The following is a 20,073-nucleotide window of genomic DNA, read 5'->3' as shown; positions in this document are numbered from 1 at the left end:
ATTTTCAGTATAAAAGCTGAGTCCTTCTGTTTGTCCAAAAACTTATAGTAAAAAAGTTAAGTAAAAAAATGTTATGTAGGGGATAGGAGAAGTTGTATGACGTTCAAGATTTTATCATGGATTGACTTCGGTTCATATTTAGATGCTACCATAAGTAAAATGCATTCGATATTTGATTTACTTGGTAAAAATTAAGTTTGCTCTTAATGATTTTAGTCAGGGTCTTCACTCTGAGTAAAATTTAGTTCTTTTCAAATTGTCATCTTTGTATTTCTGATCCCACTAGTCCTATTAACTTGAATTTGATTGGGAGATATGGAAATAGTCAACTAAGTACTCTGCTTGGTGGTGGTGGTAACATTGGACCATCTTTGACACTCTGTTGGTTTGCCAGTGTCCCTCTGACCTTTTCCAGTCAAAAAGGTTTCTTTCATGAGTAAATTTTGAACCCAGGTTCAAGGTGAGTTCAGAATATACTCAAATTCATTCAATCCTTTTTTTTTAATGCAGGGTTGTACATATTTTAATAATTTTCTTATGTATCTGGTATTTAATGCTGACAGGATTCCAGTCAATGGAGAGGTTTCATTGCAAGTAGCTGCAGGTGTGTTTCATGGTAGAGATAAAAGTTTTTAGTGAAGCAGACTTTTTCTTTTTAAAAAATTTACATACTAGTAAATAATATAGATGTTGATTTTGTGGGGCTATATGGTATGCTTTTTGTATGTTATGTTGTTACTAAGTCAGAATTGTGAGTTGTAAAGGCAAAAACATCAGATACCAAATCTAAAAGAAATGAAAGATTTTAAGGATTGTGAAAATGGGTACTTAATGCGTGTCCTTAAATGGCTTAGTTTTTATAGAGTGAAAAAGTGAATACACCTTAAAGCATCTTATTACAGTAAGATGTGTTTGTGGCACCATTGTTTCATTTAAAAATATTCATTCTCTGCAGTGTTTTTATTTGGTACTGTTGTTAAATAGGCCTCCCCTCAAACCAGGTTAATGACTAGCTTTTGCATTGATTCCTGCATTTATCATGTGAGCATCTACTCTATAATAGGAGTTATGCTAGAACAGGAATTTGTTCTCAGGGATTATCTAGTCTAGAAGCAGTTGTAATGAAGAAATACGTATATATCGGTTTCAGTTTAAGATTAGAGGGTTTAAAGATTGTTTAGAAAATGCCTCTTTGATACTGCTTGGTCTTGAAATCGTATTATATGATGGAATTTACTACTCTAATACTTAGGAATAAGTTTGTTAAATTTCTCATCATTTTTGGTCCATAACAGTAGGACTAATTCTCTGGAAAACTTTCACCAAAAGGAAAATAAGATATAAATGTTGCTTATTTTGCCTTTCCAGCAGGCTATAGTCAGCAGACTGGAGCCCAGCAGCCTCAGCAGTTCCAGGGATATGGGCAGCAGCCAGCTTCCCAGGCGCCCGCGCCGGCCTTTTCTGGTCAGCCTCAGCAGCTGCCCACTCAGCCACCGCAGCCGTACCAGGCGAGCAGTTACCCTCCACAAACTTATACTACCCAACCTTCTCAGCCTACTAATTATACTGTGGCCCCTGCCTCACAGCCTGGAATGGCTCCAAGCCAACCCGGGGCCTATCAGCCAAGACCAGGTTTTACTCCCCCTCCTGGAAGCACCATCACGCCCCCTCCGAGTGGGCCTAACCCTTATGCACGGAACCGGCCTCCCTTTGGTCAGGGCTACACCCAACCTGGACCTGGTTATCGATAAAGAGGTTCAGCTACACTGAGGAACATAGCCGCTAGTTACTTGTCTCCCAGAAGACTCCAATACTACTATTTTATTTTAATTTGTATTGAAGTTCAGAAATTTAAAAAGCAGAGCATTTTATATGATATCACTGTTGCTGTTAATTCAAAATATAATTTGCTGAGACACAAAAAAGACCAAAATGAAAAATTTTTCCTCCCCTGCTTAAAAGTGTAGCAGCTTCCTAGTTATTTTGGAACACTACTCCTGTGTGTGTAAAGTGATTGGCTTTCTAGCTTGCCTTGTGCAGAGGGTATTAAAGTGCTAGGTTGGAGCTCAGCCGTCTTACTGGGCTGTTTACTATTAACATGAGGAACTAAAGTAGATCCTTTGAGAAGACAACTAGATAGTATGTATAAAATGTAACACTGAAAGGCTAATAAAGATCGTTGAATCCATTGGTGGTCTTGTAATTTAATTTAGTCACTAACATTAGATATACACGAGAAGAAAGCAGGAAATAAATCCTTATTGATGTTTGGTCTCAAAATGAAGTATAGACATTTTAATTTACAGTTTTCTATTCGGAGAAACAGTGCCGTTTGGTTTTTGTCCTGACTTTGAAAGAAATGCATTTAGCAATCATTGGCTTAAAACAGTGGAACTTTAGAATAGATTTCACAGGAAGATAGATTAGCACTATATGTCAACACAACGGATACAGTATTATTAAAAGATACAAGGGGGAAAAAAGATACAAGGCGGGTTTGGTGGATCCTGAATAACTTTGTGATTTTCCCTTGTAGAGATGAACCATTCAGAAATAAAGAACTCAGTCTTAAAAAAAACTACATCTCTTTATTGCAGTTTATACTTGTTTGGAAAATACAAAATGTAGACGATAAACTTGAAGCATGTTGAAAGGTAGGCCCAGGAAAGCTTTCTTTCCGAATGAGGGCAGCAATGCAGCATTCCTGTCTCCCTCCCCCAGTGAAAGAAAGCAATACCTTTTTAAATAAAAATGAGTCAGATTTTCATTATAGGTTGAGTTAGAATTATGAAAACATCCTCTGATACATTCATTCCTGGAGGTCCTATGTATAAAAATGTAGTAAGTATCCTGTAAAACCACGGGTACCTCATCATGCATTACCTCTTTATGCTCAGACTTCCCATTCAGTCTCTGCGTACAGCTTGATTAGAATTATATTGAAAACAATAGGAAGATAATTGCTTAAAGGGATAGTTTGACCAAGTACATTCAGACATTGTAACATACGTATGGGTAGAGAAATAATGAAACGTGTATTGAAACAATATTTTGAAAATACATCAGATTCTCAATTTTTCAGCTGAAATGAAATTTACTGATTCAAACAGTCTTTTCAATAATTTGCAAGTATTTAAGGAAATGTATATTTGCATGAATGGTTACCTATTTAAATGCTTCAAAAAGCTATTCAGCTGTTGCTAAAAAATGGAAGTTTAAATAAACTTGAATGTTAGGACCTTTTTCCCCCAGATATATGTGCTGAAGATAATTTGATCTAATAAGTTAAACCAAGTAGAGATTTATGGAATTAACTCACCAGTAGGAAGAATACACATTAATAAAAGTAAATAGTTTTTAAAAAGTATATTAGTTTTTCGATGTTAATTTTGTTATAAAAGTATCTCAAAACATCATTACAACAGTGTTGATAAATAATATACAAATGATCTCTTAAAATACCATGAACAGGGAGCCAGCTTCCCAAAAAAAGTTATTCTGTTAATGTCAGTATCTTGCTTTCTTAAAATGACTTTGTAAAACCTGATAAATATTCTCAGCAATCTTTCTAATAAACATCTAATATTGCTATTAATTAGATTTTAAACTTTTATACATAGTAAACATAACAGCTTTAAATGAATGTGACAAATACCATAGTGTTTCCAATTATTTTTTGCCATGATGAAACAGAAGGCCCTTTTGAACACGATTGTAGCATCTACCATTTTCCAGGAATTGTGGTCCCGCATTCATACCACTGGACATAATTGATTTGGGTGTGACCACCTATTTCTCCAAATTGGACAGGTTCCTGGCGAACTGCTCTGAAATAGCCTAAGAGGGAAAACAATGTAATTTTAATAGCCGCTATGTTCTGTTTTTGCCCTCACCGTTCACAGATTGGAGGATGTCGTTGAATGGCTGAAGCTTACCCTAGGTGAACCAGCAGATAGCAACAGAGACCTTGGTGTCTTTCCTGAGGTGGCAATGGCTAGCTAGACATCAGGGGTGCCTACCTCCTTGACAGCTACCTTAACAAGTTGGGGTGGGGTGCTTGGTAGTGTCCGAGACAAAGCGAAAGGGGGCAGGAGTTAGAGGGCGTCTGTGTTTTGTTTTTTCAGTGTCATTTAGCATGTTCATATGCTGTTGGGTCTTAGGTGAAAGTGTCCTTTCTGCACATTGCAGACTAGTGTCTGACCAAGTGACCTGAGTGAAGTCCTGTGCACTGCAGTGTTAGGAAATAAAAGGTGGGCAGTTCCAAGATTGCTGAATTTCTAAGAATTAAACTTGGATGAAATCTTCCTTCAAGGACCCTACAACTAAATGGCTAAAAATTTCACTGTGAATGTAAAATGTTAGGGAAATATACACAAAGTACATTTTATATCCACTTCCCGTAAAGCAACAGCTTCAACTTCCTGTTAATGGGTTCACAGATCTTACTATCTTTTATTGGTTAGTATTTTTAGGTGCCAGTGAACAAAATGTGTTGCTGAAAAGAGTGGTCAAATAATTTAAAGTATTTAACAAACCTCTTGGTGATTCTTGAGTAATATGGACATTATAATTTGCCCTCTCCTGCCCTAACTGGGCGAGGATTAAATTAGTTTGCAGTCTTCTCAGTCCTGGTTAAGCAGCTTGGTGCTAATGTGTCTTTAGCAAGTTGCAGTGGTCATTCATTTCTTAGCAGAATTGTTCTAGTTTAATTGTATTTATATAAGGCAAATGATACTGGTTTTTTTTCCATTTTATGGTAGTAATAAAATTGTCTTTAAAAACATTTTTAAGGGACTGGAAAAAAAAATGCCTGTGTGCTCAGTATGAGAAAAACCATAAAGGAAATACATTTAAGCTTGGGAAACACGGCTCTTTTGTAGCTGTTTTTGCAAATTCAGGTTTTCTCAAAGTAGAATGCATTTATATATGCCTGTGTAATTTCTCTTGGCTCTAAGGAATAGAGTCTTAAGGCCTGGCCGGAAAGTTGAGAAACTTCAAATTAAGGTCTTATACGAAAGTCTTTTTTTTTCTAGCCAGATAATTAGAGGGATACAGTAGAATTATTTTTAAAGTGATTGCTTTCCTCAGCTTAAATTCTTTGGGGGTTAATTTGTGAACCCCTCTTGCTTATGAGGAGATTCATAAAACATACCTTCTTTGGTGGGTAGCTGGTCAGAATCGAGTTGCTGTCCTGTGCGTCCGTCTAAAAATGAGTCCACGAACTGGCAGTGATCTTCTCCATGGCCTCTCTGATCGCCTATGTTATAAAATTTTCCTGAAGAGCCAGAAATTAAAAGGATCGTGAAGGGTTAACTTTCTTTGATATAGGACAATTCTGAAATCATCAAATTGTTTCAAATGGTCAGTCTTCCCTGTTCTTGTACTTCCCCCCCTTTCAGCCTGGTTTAAGCCACCCGTGTCTCTTGACTGAACTATGAATAGTCTCCCAACTGGCATCCCCTTTTTCTTCCTCTCAGAGGTTAGTCATCTTGTAAAAATGCACCTCAGATGATGTCCCCTCCATCATCTCCCCAGCCGTCTCCCGTTAGACTCGAAGTGAAACCCAAAGTCCTCATGTGGTTTCAGAGCCCCACGTGGCTCCACACCTGGCTGCTGCTCGCCCCTTCCCGAGCTCACCCCCCTCCCCTCGGGGCCCGGCCGGCCTGGGCCTCTGCGTTCTCTTCCCCCGCCCCTAGTGCTTCGTCCCTGCGTCTTTGCTTGGCTGCTTCCTTCTCAGGGTTTGCTTCTGCACAAGCGTTCCCTCTTCATCTCGAGAAGCTTTCCCTAACCATCCTACCTAGGAGCTTCTGCTCGGCCCTGTTCCTCCCATTTTCATCCCGTTCAGCCGGTTTTCCCCTTATCCTTTCGAAGCTTTGTTCAAAGTGCTACCTGAGCTTCTTATCTCCGTGTCTGTCCTCTGTCTCTTCCCACTAGACTGAGCTACAGGGAAGCAGGAGTGGGTCTCGTTTGCACTTTGTCCCCACACGTATGCCAGGGTCTGAACAAAGCAGATGGTACTGGTTGAATGGTTGAACAAATGTCTACCTTTTATGATGGGGCCTGCCTTATTTACTTGTTTAAAATTTTTACTGTTTTGTTATAGAAGAGAAAATAATATCCCACTGAGTCTGGAACAAGGGGTTAGAGCCCTTCCGGCCAGGTGTTTGAATCTTGATCTTGTCTCTGCAGACTTAACATCTTAAATATGTCATATTCCTTACATGATTACTGTTAGAGATGCTCATTTTATTATCAGTAGGCGTTCTGTCCTTGTTTGGCTGTCACAAAATCGAGCTTGAGTGTGGTGGTGCCTGTACATTCAAGTTTGCCATGGTGACACTATTTCAAATTGCATTTTCATTATTTACCTTCTAATAGCCTGTCTCAAATCCTAGGTTAAGTATTCCAGTAACATCTTACTGGAAGGGACAGCTTGTATGTAGATCACACCATAGTGGCTGGGACTGTCACAGAGAAGCCACGTTACAGAATGCTGCAGAGCATCCCCCCAAAGGACCGGGCTCAGAGCGGCTGAGCGCCTGCTCACCTGTGAGGGAGTCACTCAGGTAAATCTTGTACCTGAGGGAGTTGCACAGCTGCACCCCTACGAACTTCTTATACCACGTCCTTTTGACATACTGTTTGCCCTTGCATTCTGAGTAGGAGTCGGAATTAAAGGGTCTCTCCGTCCAGATGGCATCTCTTCCTGCTGTGTGAGGAAGGCACATGGTTTGAGGTTAGTGTCTGGCTCCGGCACTGAAGAGCTGCCCCGAGAACTTTCGAAAAAGCAGTTTGCAAAGTTCATGTCAACTTGCTGATACTTAGTTTTCTCCAATGCTAAACACTGGAGCCAAAAACATAGGAGTTTAAACACGTAGCCCCCCAATTAAGCTCCTGGCAACAGCGAGCTAAATCTTGGCGCGGTGTTGAGCAGGCTCTGGAGTGCCGGGTGCCCGCGGCTTTCCTGGAGAAGCAGCATATTATACAACTTAAACAGCTGCTTTCATGTGACTTGTTGTTAAAAGTGGAAATGAGAGTGTTATATCTTGGCTTAATTATTTAACAGAAAATTTGATCTGGCCTAGGACATGAATGAAAGCAAATTTCAAACTGTCCCACTTGTTCACCAAACATCGTAGGCTCTTGATGTTCCTGAATGTTTTAGGTAGGCATTCACACCCGAGCTATAGTCTAAGAAGACGAAATGGACCATAGTGATGGCGGGACTGCGGCTCTGCCACAGCCGCTTAGTTGAATCAGTTGAGAAAAGCATGCGGTGTGTTCGCATCGAGACAGATACTTACCAGAAACTGGCTCGCTCACTCTGGGGTCCGCTGAGGGGAAAAAGCAAACACAGAGCAGACGTTATTAGGAAAGTCGGTCCCAGTGTTCCAGAGGCAGAGTGAAGAGGACGGGTGCTTACAGTTGTGAAGAAATCTACTTGAAAAACGGTACACTCTTGCTAAAGCCTGAATTTGAAATCATGTGTTTTGTTTTGGAAATTGCTCTTGATTGGACAGTGTCCTGTCAGAAACCCAGCTGTAGGTCCTACACATGATTTGAGTAGTTAGGAGTCTTCGTTGCTGTTCCAGCTTTCACTTCCATTTTAAAAGCTTCCTCCTTTAGTTTCATACAAAAACTATGATGCTAAAATCACCAAGATGCCATGAACTGCACTTGGTGTAAAAATTATACACATAATACTGTGAGTACAGACATATCTCATTAAGGAATTAGCGCTTAGAGGGTCTAATTAGAACATTTCACAACTGCGTAACATAAGACACTATCAAATGGATTCCTTCTCTGCATGTACTATGGCTCAGCATGTCAGATATTTTGATTCTAGGCATTGGTTCTTGGCATACAGAGGAGCATTCATTCAGTAGATTTTTGAGTATAGATTGATTACCCACTTGTTTTTTTCTTTTAAACTGATATCCCTTTTTTTCTGACATCAAAATAAATGAGGAAAAACATGTGGGGTTTCCTTAAGGGTGCCTTGATCAGTTTGCTTTCTCCCGTGGATGAGTTTTTGAAATGACACAGAGCGTTTAGCTGGGTTTCAAACAAGCTGCCTGTGCAAACATTCTGGCCCTTCACGTCCCTGTTGGGAATTACTCCTGAGTGATTACCTGATTCGGTGCTGAAGGCCACCGTGTTGCTGGCCGGGCCTTCTCCAAGTGGGTTTTTGGGTTTCACCTGGAATTCATAGCTGTGTAGGGGAAATTTACAAAGTTATAATATATTCTTCAAGGGTGGGAGACAACACTCCCCTGTTGTACTGACATCCTTCCTGATTCTGTTTTGAAATCATGATGACAGTCAATGGACATGTTTAGAAGCAGCTTGAGGAAAAAAGAATTCTTTAATTTTACTTTCCAAACAGCTTGTCTAATGTTTTGTATAAGAAAAGGACTAAGTCAATAAAAAAGTAGTTGTCTTTTAAAAACTCCAAATTAGTAGAAATACCTGGGCAAGTTAGTAATGGATGTATAGGAAAGAGGTATGTGGTGGACCCAGGCTAATTACAGCAACAAGGACCCTCAGTTTCCTTCAAATATTTCGGCTACTTTCTGGGCAAAGCAGTTCCCTTTTATTCCTTATGATCCCAACCTTGAGTACATGTAGCCTTAGACTTAGGCCGTGTTCCTCATCGTGGGGTTCAAACTGCCTATGTCGGCATCACGTGACAGAGTTACCGTGGGGAAAGTTTGTCTCAAATGCAGGTTTCTGGCTCCAGCCTGGCTACACTGAGTCGGTTTTTGAGGGCGTCCCGGTAGGAATTTGTAACAAGTTCCTGAGGTGAATCCTGTGCCCACTGACGCTTGCGAATTACTAAACTGTGGGAGCAGATGCACATGGACATATTTTGTTGCAAAGACTTCCTGGTTCTAGCTCCTGGAACTCGGGTCTTCTATGGTCTGTCCAGAATAGGGGCATGGTAGTGGTGCCTCATGAAGAGCATGGGCACGAAGACGGACATCTCTTTTTCCAGATTCATACAAGCCAGGCCTTAACTCTTTACGTTAAAAAACAAAACACAAAATAAATCCAGATTCCTTGGCGTATGTTTGATTCTATCCTTAAGAATTATGCAGTAAATTGCTATGTAATATTTGACAAATTTCATTCATAGCATACTTAGGTGGAGCAAATCCTTTTATTTATTTATTTTAAAGATTGGCAGCTGAGCTAACATCTGTTGCCAATCTTCTTTTTTCTTTCTTCTTCTCCTCCCCAAAGCGCCCCAGTACATCGCTGTATATTCTACCTGTGAGTGCCTCTGGTTGTGCTATGTGGGACGCCGCCTCAGCATGGCCTGATGAGCAGTGCCCATGTCCACACCCAAGATCTGAACCGGCGAAACCCTGGGGCGCTGAAGCAGAGCGAGAGAACTTAAGCACTGAGCCACGGGGCCTGTCTGGCAAATCCTTTTAAATTCAAATAGTAAAGCTATTTGCTGCTTGACTGAAACTAAGAGTTCCTTTCAGTAGCACACTTAGCAGGGAAGTAATTTTGAATGTAAAGCTAGTGAGTCATCTGATAGGATTGTAAGTCTTAAATTTGTACAGGCTTTGAGGAGGTAATTCCCATTTTTAAGAAGTTTGTAATTGAATAAGAATGCAGAACACACAATAGATAGATATTTTATAAACTAGTGAAAGATAGAAGGGTAACAGCTCTCAGTTTGATGCAGAGGCTACCATGTGAACAATAACAGGAGAACTTTCTGGGGCTCGAGGAGCGACATTCTTGACTACTGAGGCATTGTGTTAAAACTCTCTAGAATCTATAAGAAGATAGATTCTAGCATTTTACAACAATGGCAACTACTTTTTGAGTGCTTCCTATGTATCAGACACATTAATCGCTCTACACAAATAAAGCAATGCAAGACACACACAAACCCCAAGAGACAGGTATCCTACTTTTCAGTTAAGATCAACGAGGCTCTTAACCACTCTACTATTACTGTCTTTGCTTTCCAAACTTCTGAACTTTGTGAAATGAGGAATTAAAACTTGTGGGGTATTTGTAGTGAGAGACTGCCCATCAATGCATTTTTGTTCACTAATCAACTGATGGAAGGTGCTATTATAATTTGCAATAAGAGAATGCCGATATAAAACCACCCGTGTCACTCATTTAAATAAACTGCATATATGTGGGGTATTTTAACATGGAATATTTTCTAGAGATTAAGTTCTTGCTCAGAGGCCTGATAACCTTAAAAAAAAGAACAGAAACAAAAACCCACTGTGGTAAACTGAAAATGGAAAAAAGAAATCCCAGGCATCTGGACTTTGATTCTGGGGGGGGATGCATTCCAAATTCCAGGACGTTGCCAAAAGCCCTGTGCCTTGGCCAAGTCTGATTGCTGGAATCATCTCCATGTCTTTTTATTTCAGTTATTTTTACTTCAGCTCCATCATAGATATTCATAAGCTACTTTTTCTGGGGTTTTTTTTGGCCAACATTTTATGAACTTGACAAGTTTTGAAGAAATCATTTTAAACTAAGTTTAATTAACAGCATGGGAACTAAAAAGCACATGTTTTTGGTGGATTAAACCTTATATGAACAGAAAATATTTGAAGTGGCAAAGCCTTTCCCAAGAACACATTTTATCACAAGATTTATGACACTGGAGGTCTAGGAGAGTAACGTCTCGGAGAAAATATTGATTGTCCATAGGAAACAGCATAGGATGCTGTTTAAAAATTTCATAGAGGACAAGAAAGGCATTTAAAACAAAACGTATAGGATGAATAAATCTTTAAATAGAAGGATTGGATGCTAAAGTTAAGGAAATTTTACAAATACTAGCGCAAAAAGTCAGAGATGAAGAATGAGAGAACATAAGGAAATCAGGGTTTTTCCAGAGAATGCGATACCCAACTAGTAGGTCCTCGAAGAGAGAGGAGGAGAAAGGAGGATAGAAAAGTATCCTAGAAATTATGTAATTTCCCAGAACTGAAAGACGTGGGTTTCCAGACTGAAAAAGCCTAATGTTTGCCCAGCAAAATGAAAAAAGAAAAAAAAGACTAACCAAAGCACACAAGTTGAAAAATTTCAGATCACTGGGATAAAGACAAGATCTGAAAGGTTTATAAGAAGAAAACAGGTCCCATTCAAAGGATCCAGAATCAGAACGACATTTGACTTCTTAGCAGCACTGGAAGTTAGAAAAAATGGAAAACGCCTTCTAAAGTCTTCATTTTACCTGAAAATCTGTCTCTAGCTAAACAACAGTATCAGAGTAAAACAAGGATATTTTCAGGCATGTAAGGGCTCAAAAATATTTTCTTCCATAACCTTTTCTCAAGACAAATTTCTCAAGAAATGCCACAAAATGAGAGAGTAAACAAGGAAGACGTGGGATGCAGGAATTAGGAGATTCAGCATAGGAGAGAGGCAAAAGATGATGGTAAGGGATTCCAGGAGATGTCGCCATAAACAAATACATGGAACAAACAGGGCTCAGCGCAGAAGGAGCAGCAAAAATGCCCGTCTCCCAGTCTTCCCCTGGAAGAGTTTTTTTCTGCAAATGTTAAAAGCTGCTATCTGAGGGAGAGGCTTCCAAGTTTAGCACGTATCTAAGGGCTGGCTGTGATCTTCCCCAGAGACTGGGAAGTGGATACCTTCCCTGCCCTCTCCTTCCTTCCAGCCCATTCCAATAATAAAACCAAGTCACTGGTATCTCCCTGGAAGTAATTTGTGCAAATGGTGGTGCATCAGCTTTGCAGATTGCCTGGCTCTGAGATCCACTGGGGCTTGCATTCATACCCACAGGACTATAGCAAATAAGGAAGCAGTTCTTAATGGATGCAGGAGCACCCCCTCCCCACACACAGCTAAATCCTGGACCCACCACAGAGGGAGCAGGTAAAAATTCCCATCTCCTACTGTCTCCCTGGAAGGGGCTTAGCTCCATAATTTCCCAGCTGCTACCTGAGGGTCCAGCTGATAATCAGTCTGCATCTAAGTGCTGATTGTGATCCTGCCCCCTTTGGGACTCTGATGGCTTTTGGCATACCCTTGACTACTGGGAGCCACTAAGAACAAAGAAGGTGGTTTAGACAATTACAGAGGGTTGAGAGAAAACTGGAGCTCAGGCTGGGCTGATTGAAGATTGTTCTGTCAAGGGGGCTAGGTGACTGTTTATCTAATATGCAGAATCCAACACAGTGTCAAGGAAAAGGAAGAAACGGGGGAATCTGTTCCAAACAAAAGAACAAGAGAAATCTCCATAGAGATTTCAAACAGATCTTGATGAAATGGACATAAGTGATTTGCCTTATGAGAGTTCAAAACAACAGTTAAGATGCTCACCAAGGTGAGGAGAACAATACATGAACAAAGTGAGAATTTCACAAAGAGAAAATATAAAAAAGTGCCAAACAGAAAACACAGCTGAAGAATACAATAACCGAACTGAAAAATTCATTAGAGGAGTTCAACGTGAGACTGGGTCAAGTGGAAGAAGGGGTCAGCAAAGATGAAGACAGGGCAGTGGAGCTGATCTAATCTGAGGAGCAAAAAGAATAATGAAAAGAGTGAAGATGACTTAAGGGACATATGGGACCATCAGATGGACCAAGATATGCACTATAGCAGTCTCAGAAGGAGAAGAAAGAGAGGCAGAAAGCTTATTCCAAAAAATAATGTCTGAAAATTTCCCTAACCTGAAGAAAGAAACAGACATCCAGATCCAGGAAGACCAGAAAGTTCCAAATAGAATCCAAAGAGACCCACACCGTGAGACCCACAATAATTATCAGAGACCCACATTAATTATAATTAAGTTGTCAAAAGTTAAGGAGAGAATCTTAAGAGCAAGAGGGGAAAAGCAACTTGTTACATACAATGGCACTTGTAGATAAGATAACTTGATAAGAATATCAGCAGATTTTTCAGCAGAAAGTTTCAGGCCAGAAGGGAGTGGCATGATATATTTCAAAGTGCTGAAATAAAAAAACTACCCAGTAAAGTTGTCCTTCAGAATTAAAGGAGAGAGAAAGGTTTTCCCAGACAAACAAAAGCTCAAGGAGCTCAGCACCACTATACCAACCTTACAAGAAATGTTAAAGAGAGTTCTTCAAGCTGAAACAAAAGGATGCTAGTTAGTGACAGGAAAACATATGAAAGTATACAACTCCATGATAAAGGTAAATATAGTTAAATTCAGAATATTATAATGTTGTAATCATGGTGAGTAAATCACTAATAACTCCAATGTGGAAGTTAAAAGACAAAAGTATTAAAGATAACTATAACTACTACAATAATTTGTTAATGGATACAAAATGTAAAAATATGTAAACTGTGACATCAAAAATAAAATGTGGAGGGGCAGTGTAAAAATGTAGAACTTTTGTATGTGTTTGAAGTTAAATTGTTATCTTAAAAGAGATTGTTATAAATATAAGATGTTTTATATAAGCCTCCTGATAACCACACAGTAATAACCTATAGTAGATACACAAAGAAAAAGAGAAAGGAATCAGAGCATACCACTACAGAAAATCATCAAATCACAAAGAAAGAGAGAAAGAGAGGAAGAAAGGAACAAAGGAATTACAAAACAACCGGGAAACAATGAACAAAAGGGCAATAGTAAGTCCATACCAATCACTAATTACTTTAAATGTAAATAGATTGAATTCTCCAATCAAAAGACATGGAGTGGCTGAATGAATAAAAAAACAAGACCCCAAGTATATGCTGCCTACAAGAGACTCATTTTAGCTTTAAGGACACACATAGACAGAAAGTGAAGGGATGGAAAAGATTCCATTCAGATGGAAACTGAAAGACAGCAGGAGTACCTATACTTATATCAGACAAAACAGACTTTAAGCCAAAGACTGTCATTAAAGACTGTCAAAGAAGGTCATTATATAATGATAAAGGGGTCAATTCATCAAGAGTCTATAACACTTGTAAATACTTATGTACTCAACATAGGAGCACTTTAACATATAAAGCAAATATCAACAGATTTGAAGGGAGAAATAGGCAGCAATGCAGTAATAGCCGGGGACGTTAATACTCTACTTTCATCGTTGGATAGATCATCCAGACAGAAATTTAATAAGGAAACATTGGACTTCAACTACATGTTAGATCTAACATGTACAGATGGACCTTACAGACATATACAGAACTTTCCATCCAACAGCAGCAAAGTACATGTTCTTCTCAAGTACACATGGAACATTCTTCAGGATAGATCCTATGTTAGGCCATAAAACAAGTCTTAATAAACTTAAGAAAATTAAGATCATATCAAGCATCTCTTCTGACTACAATGATAAGAAATTAGAAATCAATTACAAGAATAAAACTGGAAAATTCACAAATATGTGGAGATTAAGCAATATGCCACTAAAAAACCAGTGGGTCAAAGAGGAAATCAAGAGAACAATCAAAAAATATCTTGAAACAATGAAAATGGAAATACAACATACAAAAACTTATGGGATGTAGCAAAAGCAATTCTAGGAGTGAAGTTTACAGTGGATAAATGCCTATGTTCAGAAAAAAGAAAGAAATCAAATCAAACAACCTAACTTTACACCTCAAGGAACTACAAAAAGAAGAACAAAGTCCAAAGTTAGTAGAAGGAAGGAAATAACAAACATCAGAGCAGAAATAAATGAAATAGAGGTCAGGAAAACAATAGAAAAGCTTGCTTTTTGAAAAGATAAAGTTGACAAACCTTTAGCTAAAGTAACGAAACAAAAAGAGAGAAGTCTCAAATACATAAAATCAGAAATGAAAGAGGAGACATCACAGCTGATAACCATAGAAATACAAAGGATCATAAGAGACTACTATGAACAATTAGAGGCCAACAAATTATGCAACCTAGAAGAAATAAATAAATTCCTAGAAACATACAACCTACCAAGACTGAATCATGAAGAAATAAATAATCTGAACAGACCAAGGAGTAAAGAGATTGAACCAATATAATCAAAAACCTCCAAACAAAGAAAGCCCAGGGCCAGGAGTTTTCACTGGTGAATCCTACTAAACATTTAAAGAAGAATTAATGCCAATGCTTCTTGAACTCTTCCAATAGATTGAAGATGAGGGGACACTCTCAAACTCATTTTACGAGGTCAGCATTACCCCGATATCAAGCCAGACAAGAAAACTCCAAGAAAAGAAAATTACAGGCTGATATTCCTGATGAACATAGATGCAAAAATCCTCAACAAAATATTAGCGAACAGTTCAACAATACATTAAAAGGGTCATACACCAGATCAAGTGGGACTCATTCCAGGCATGCAAAGATAGTTCAACATCTGCAAATCAATCAGTATGATGCACCACCTTAACAACATGAGGGATAAAAATCATATAATCATCTATATGATCGTGACAGGTGCAGGAAAGTGCTTGACAAAATTCAACATAGTTTCCTGATAAAAACTCTCAACAAATTGGGCATAGAGGGAACATACCTCAACATAATCAAGGCCATATATGAGAAGTCCACAGCTAACTTCATACTCAAGGGTGAAAAGATGAAAACTTCTAAGGTCAGGAATAAGACGAGGATGCCCACTCTCACCACTTTTATTCAACATAGTAATGGAACTCCTAGCTGGAGCAGTTATACAAGAAAAAGAAATAAAAGGCATCCAAATTGGAAAGGGAGATGTAAAATTGTCTCTATTTGCAGATGTCATGATAGTATATATAGAAAACTCTAAAGACTCCGCCAAATAACTGTTAGAACTAGTAAACAAATTCAGTAAAGTTGCAGGATACAAAATCAATATACAAAAATTTGTTGTGCTTCTATACACCAACACAAACTATCAGAAAGAGAAATTAAGAAAACAGTCCCATTTATAATTGCCTTGAAAAGAATAAAATACTTAGGAATAAATTTAACCAAGGAGGTGAAAGATCTGTACACTGAAAATCATAAGATATTAATGAAAGAAATTGAAGAAGACACAAATAAATGGAAAGATATTGCATGTTCACAGGTTGGAAGAATTAATATTGTTAAAATATTCATACTACCCAAAGCGATCTAAAGATTCAATGCAATCCCTACCAAAATCCCAATGACATTTTTTACAGAAATAGAAAAAACAATTCTAAAACTCATGTGAAACCACGAAAGACCCTGAATATTCAGCCAAACCAATGTTGAGCAAAAGAACAAAGCTGAAGACATCACACTCCCTGATTTCAAACTACATTACAAAGCCATGGTAAACAAAACAGTGCAATATTGGCATAAAAACAGACACAGAGATCAATGGAGCAGAATAGAGAACCCAGAAATAAACCCATGCACGCATGGTCAATTAATTTATAATAAAGGAGCCAAGAATATACAATGGGGAAAAGACAGTTTCTCGAATAAATGGTGTTTGGAAAACTGGACAGCCACATGCGAAAGAATGATACTGTACCTCTATCTTATACCACAAAAATCAACTCAAAATGGGTTAAAGACTTGAACATAAGACCTGAAACCATAAAACTCCTTGAAGAAAACATAGGGAGTAAGTTCCTTGACATCAGTCTTTGCAATGATTTTTTTTGGATTTGACATCAAAAGCAAAGACAACAAAAGCAAAAGTAATCAAGTGGACTACATCAAACTAAAAAGCTTCTGCTCAGCAAAGGAAACCATCAACAAGATGAAAAGACTACCTACAGAATGGGAGAAAATATTTGCAAATCACATATGTGATAAGGGGTTAAAATCTAAAATATATAAGGAACTCATACAACTCAATAGCAAAAAAGGAAATAACAGTTAAAATCGGGTAACTCACGTGAATAGACATTTTTCCAAAGAAGATATACAGATGGCCAACAGGAACAGGAAAAGGTGCTCAACATCACTAACCATCAGGGAGATGCAAATCAAAATCACAATGAGATAGCACCTCATAGCTGTTAGGATGGCTATTATCAAGAAGATAAGAGATGGCAAATTCTGGTGAGGATGGGGAGAAAAGGAAACCTTTGTGCATTGTTGGTGGGAATGTAAACTGGTGCAGACACTCTGGAAAACAGTATGGAGGTTCCTCAAGAAATTAAAAATAGAACTACCATATAATCCAGCAATCCCACTTCTGGGTCTATATCCAAAGGAAATGAATCATTATCTTGAAGAGATGTCTGTATTCCCATGTTCATAGCAGCATTATTCGCACTGGCCAAGACATGGAAACAACCTAAGTGTCCATTGACAGATGAATAGATAAAGAAAAGTGATATATATATAAACACACACACACACATACATCCCCCCCATACACACACACACACGCACACACACACAGGAATACTATTTAGCTTTAAAAAAGAAGGAGATCCTGTCATTTGTGATAACATGGATGAACCTGGAATGCATTGTGCTCAGTGAAATAAGGCAGACAAGAAAGAAAAATACTGCATGGTATCACTTACATGTGAAATCTAAAAAAGAAAAAAAGAATTAAGAAAAAGTCAAACTCATAAAAACAGGGAGTAGAAAAGTAGTTGCCAGAGGCTGGGTTTGGGAGAAATAATGGTGGGTGAAAGGGTACAAACTTTCAGTTATGGGATGAATAGGTCTGAGGATCTAGCGTGCAACATGGTGACCATAGTCAATAACACTGTATTGTATAATCGAAATTTTCTAGGAAAGCAGAACTTGAATGTTCTTACCAAAAAATAAAAAAGTAAATATACAAGGTGACGGATGTGTTAATGAACTCAGTGGCGGTAATCTTTTCACAGTGTACACCTGTATCAAATCATCCTGTTGTACACTTTAAATATCTTACAATTTTATTTGTCAATTATACCTCAATAAAGCTGGAAAAAAGAATACAATAATAGACATTGGTTGCTTCTGGGAAACAGAATTTAGGAACAAGAGTGAACTGCTTTGTAGTATTTGAGTTAAAATCCATGTACGTGTCCATCTGATGAAAGGGAAATTAAATTTAAATTTCATCAAGACGAGCATCTACATGGAATGCAGTCCAGGTGACAACTGCAGTCATGCCTGTGGGTCTCACGGAGGACCAGCCAAGTGAGTGACAGCGCTGGCAGAATGCCCCACCTGGTTTGGCCGGGGCAGGTCTGGACGCAAACAAAAACCATCTTCGGAGCCCCTGATCAGGAGGCCGCCTGGAGCCGTGGTGAAGTCACGCACTCTGCAGCCAGAAAGACCTGGGGTCCCAGCTGCTGGTGTGTCACTTTAAGGTAAACTCTATGGGCCTCATTTCCTCACATATAAAAATGAGGGTAATAATATTATTTGAGGATACTATTAATTATAGTAATTATAACCTTATAAGGGTATAAAAGTATCAGAGATTTTTGTGAGGGTTCGATAATGTCTGTAAAAAGCAAGGTGCCTGGCACATAGTAAGTGATCGTAAATGTTCTCTAGTAGTATATTTATATCTCCAGAGGTTTTTATTAGGTGCGTCTATTATAAGGGGATTTGACAAACGCTGCCCTGGAACTCTCCAGGCAGAACTCTTTATGCCACATCTTGCTCTTGTGGTTGTACAGGTTATAATGAGGGCACAGCCAATGGTTACTGGGAAGAATGAAAATGTAGCGGTTGAATTTTTCTGCCTGCCATCAAAACAGCTTCAAGGGCTAAGAAAAAAGAAAGTTCTAAGATTTCCATGAAGAGTCTAGAAATCCCTAAGGCATTATCCCAGAGGCGTGGGGTAATAAAGTAGAGGGCAGAGTTTGAGAACAATTGTGAAAACCAGCATAAGAATCAAATATCAATTCACAGAAAAGTGAAAAACTGGGATTTCAAATAGTGGGATCTGTACTCAACAGCAAAACTGTCAGAGACAGAAGAACCTGCAGGGTTCCGCCTGAGACGGGCTGACTGGCCTCCGGGTGCTTAGGGCAGAGTCTGTCATCTCCCACCTCTGGCCTCTTTCCTCTATAACCGGTTCCCTCTACTCTTGCCCGTAATGTAGAGCTGGACTGCAGTCTTCGTTATTTGATGAACTTTTCAGTTACACACTCTCATTGATTTCAAAAGCTGGTTTTCACTCTAACAAAAGCCTCAGAAACCTCCAGCAGCCTGCTTTTCCTGTAGCAAGGCCACCCTGTAGCTATTTGTTGGCTTGAATTGTTTGGTTGGCTAATTTTGCCCCTAGTGTACTCTTGTAATAGTTGAGCCCCATTCAAGTGTGGCTTCAGTCAGAGGGAGAGAAATGGAAAAGTGGAATAAGAGAAAAAGAGGAAGAGGCCCTCGAACAGGGAAAAAGAAATCTCATCAAGCAGGGCTCCGTGGACACTGCAGGACTGGGTAAGCACTTCTGGACACTGCCACACGCAGACGTTGTGCTGACTGGGCATACAGATAAGGAGCAAAAGGGCAGAGCTGTGGGGATACTTAGAGGACAAAATACGTGCTGATCAGGGACAGCGGGGAGAGGAGCAGAGCGAGAGGAGGCATCATCATCGACCAGCTGCCTAGAAGGTCTTTCAGGGCGCTTCCTGTGTCTCCCATTCTGTGGGGGACACAGAAATCCCAGATGTGGGCAGCACTCTAATTCTATGGTGTTGCTACGGGTTTCTGGCACCCTCGCCCTAGAGCCCAAGGAATTCTGAGTGAAGAGCCATGAAGAGAATGTGGGGATGTGAAGGAAGCAGTGCCCCCTTTATGGACTAGTGGAGTTCTGTGTGCTCAGCCGTACTTTTTCCTAAAGAAAAGTTGCAAAACTGAGCAATCCACTAAATTTGTTCCTTCTTTAATGAGGAAGCCGTTGTTCTGCTGCCCACACCTACAATAAAACTAAATAAAACGCCTAATGCGCCAGCAGCTTATTTTACTCCTTTCTATGGAGCCCATGAGAGGAGATGTTGAAAAGCTAATACACAGTCTGCAGAGACCAGGATTTCACAAAAGCACCATGCGTAAGGGCGCGATGGCTATTCCACACTCCTGTTTTGTTCGCCAGATTTACATTTCATAAGAAGTGGTTGCTTCTATTCCATTTTATTTTTAGTGCCACGATTTTATTAAATCAAACAACATAAACAATAGTCCCCAACTATCTT

General features: G+C 39.1%; 2 protein-coding genes and 1 long non-coding RNA gene across 60 annotated transcripts in view; 2 read left to right on the top strand and 1 right to left on the bottom strand.

Moving 5' to 3' along the window:
- The window catches only part of TFG (trafficking from ER to golgi regulator), a 30,853-nt gene extending 28,665 nt beyond the window's left edge, over window positions 1–2,188 (top strand). For 4 of the 8 annotated variants that reach the window (XM_001503496.5, XM_023623904.2, XM_005602044.4 and 1 more), the window contains one exon: window positions 1,369–2,188. In XM_001503496.5, coding sequence (XP_001503546.1) covers window positions 1,369–1,751 — 383 coding nt within the window. In that variant the 3' untranslated portion in view covers window positions 1,752–2,188. The remainder of the gene's footprint in view (window positions 1–1,368) is intronic. The other 4 variants (XM_014732923.3, XM_070243905.1, XM_070243906.1 and 1 more) reach the window with 1 other exon arrangement.
- A 380-nt stretch (window positions 2,189–2,568) lies between these two features.
- Window positions 2,569–20,073, bottom strand: part of ABI3BP (ABI family member 3 binding protein) — a 238,347-nt gene continuing 220,842 nt past the window's right edge. For all 50 annotated transcript variants that reach the window (XM_070243854.1, XM_070243860.1, XM_070243859.1 and 47 more), the window contains 5 exons: window positions 8,136–8,215; window positions 7,305–7,334; window positions 6,548–6,709; window positions 5,153–5,275; window positions 2,569–3,837 (listed from right to left, as the gene is read on the bottom strand). In XM_070243854.1, the coding sequence (XP_070099955.1) occupies window positions 3,722–3,837; window positions 5,153–5,275; window positions 6,548–6,709; window positions 7,305–7,334; window positions 8,136–8,215 (511 nt within the window). In that variant the 3' untranslated portion in view covers window positions 2,569–3,721. The remainder of the gene's footprint in view (window positions 3,838–5,152; window positions 5,276–6,547; window positions 6,710–7,304; window positions 7,335–8,135; window positions 8,216–20,073) is intronic.
- LOC138919281 (uncharacterized) overlaps window positions 19,208–20,073 on the top strand; it is a 140,547-nt gene continuing 139,681 nt past the window's right edge. For both annotated transcript variants that reach the window (XR_011429319.1, XR_011429318.1), the window contains exon 1: window positions 19,208–19,318. This is a non-coding gene — a long non-coding RNA (uncharacterized lncRNA). The remainder of the gene's footprint in view (window positions 19,319–20,073) is intronic.

This window comes from Equus caballus, chromosome 19 (assembly GCF_041296265.1).
Source record: "Equus caballus isolate H_3958 breed thoroughbred chromosome 19, TB-T2T, whole genome shotgun sequence".
Classification (NCBI taxonomy): Eukaryota; Metazoa; Chordata; class Mammalia; order Perissodactyla; family Equidae; genus Equus; species Equus caballus.
Note: the sequence above shows the minus strand (reverse complement) of the source record. Positions and strands in the feature narration are given on the sequence as shown.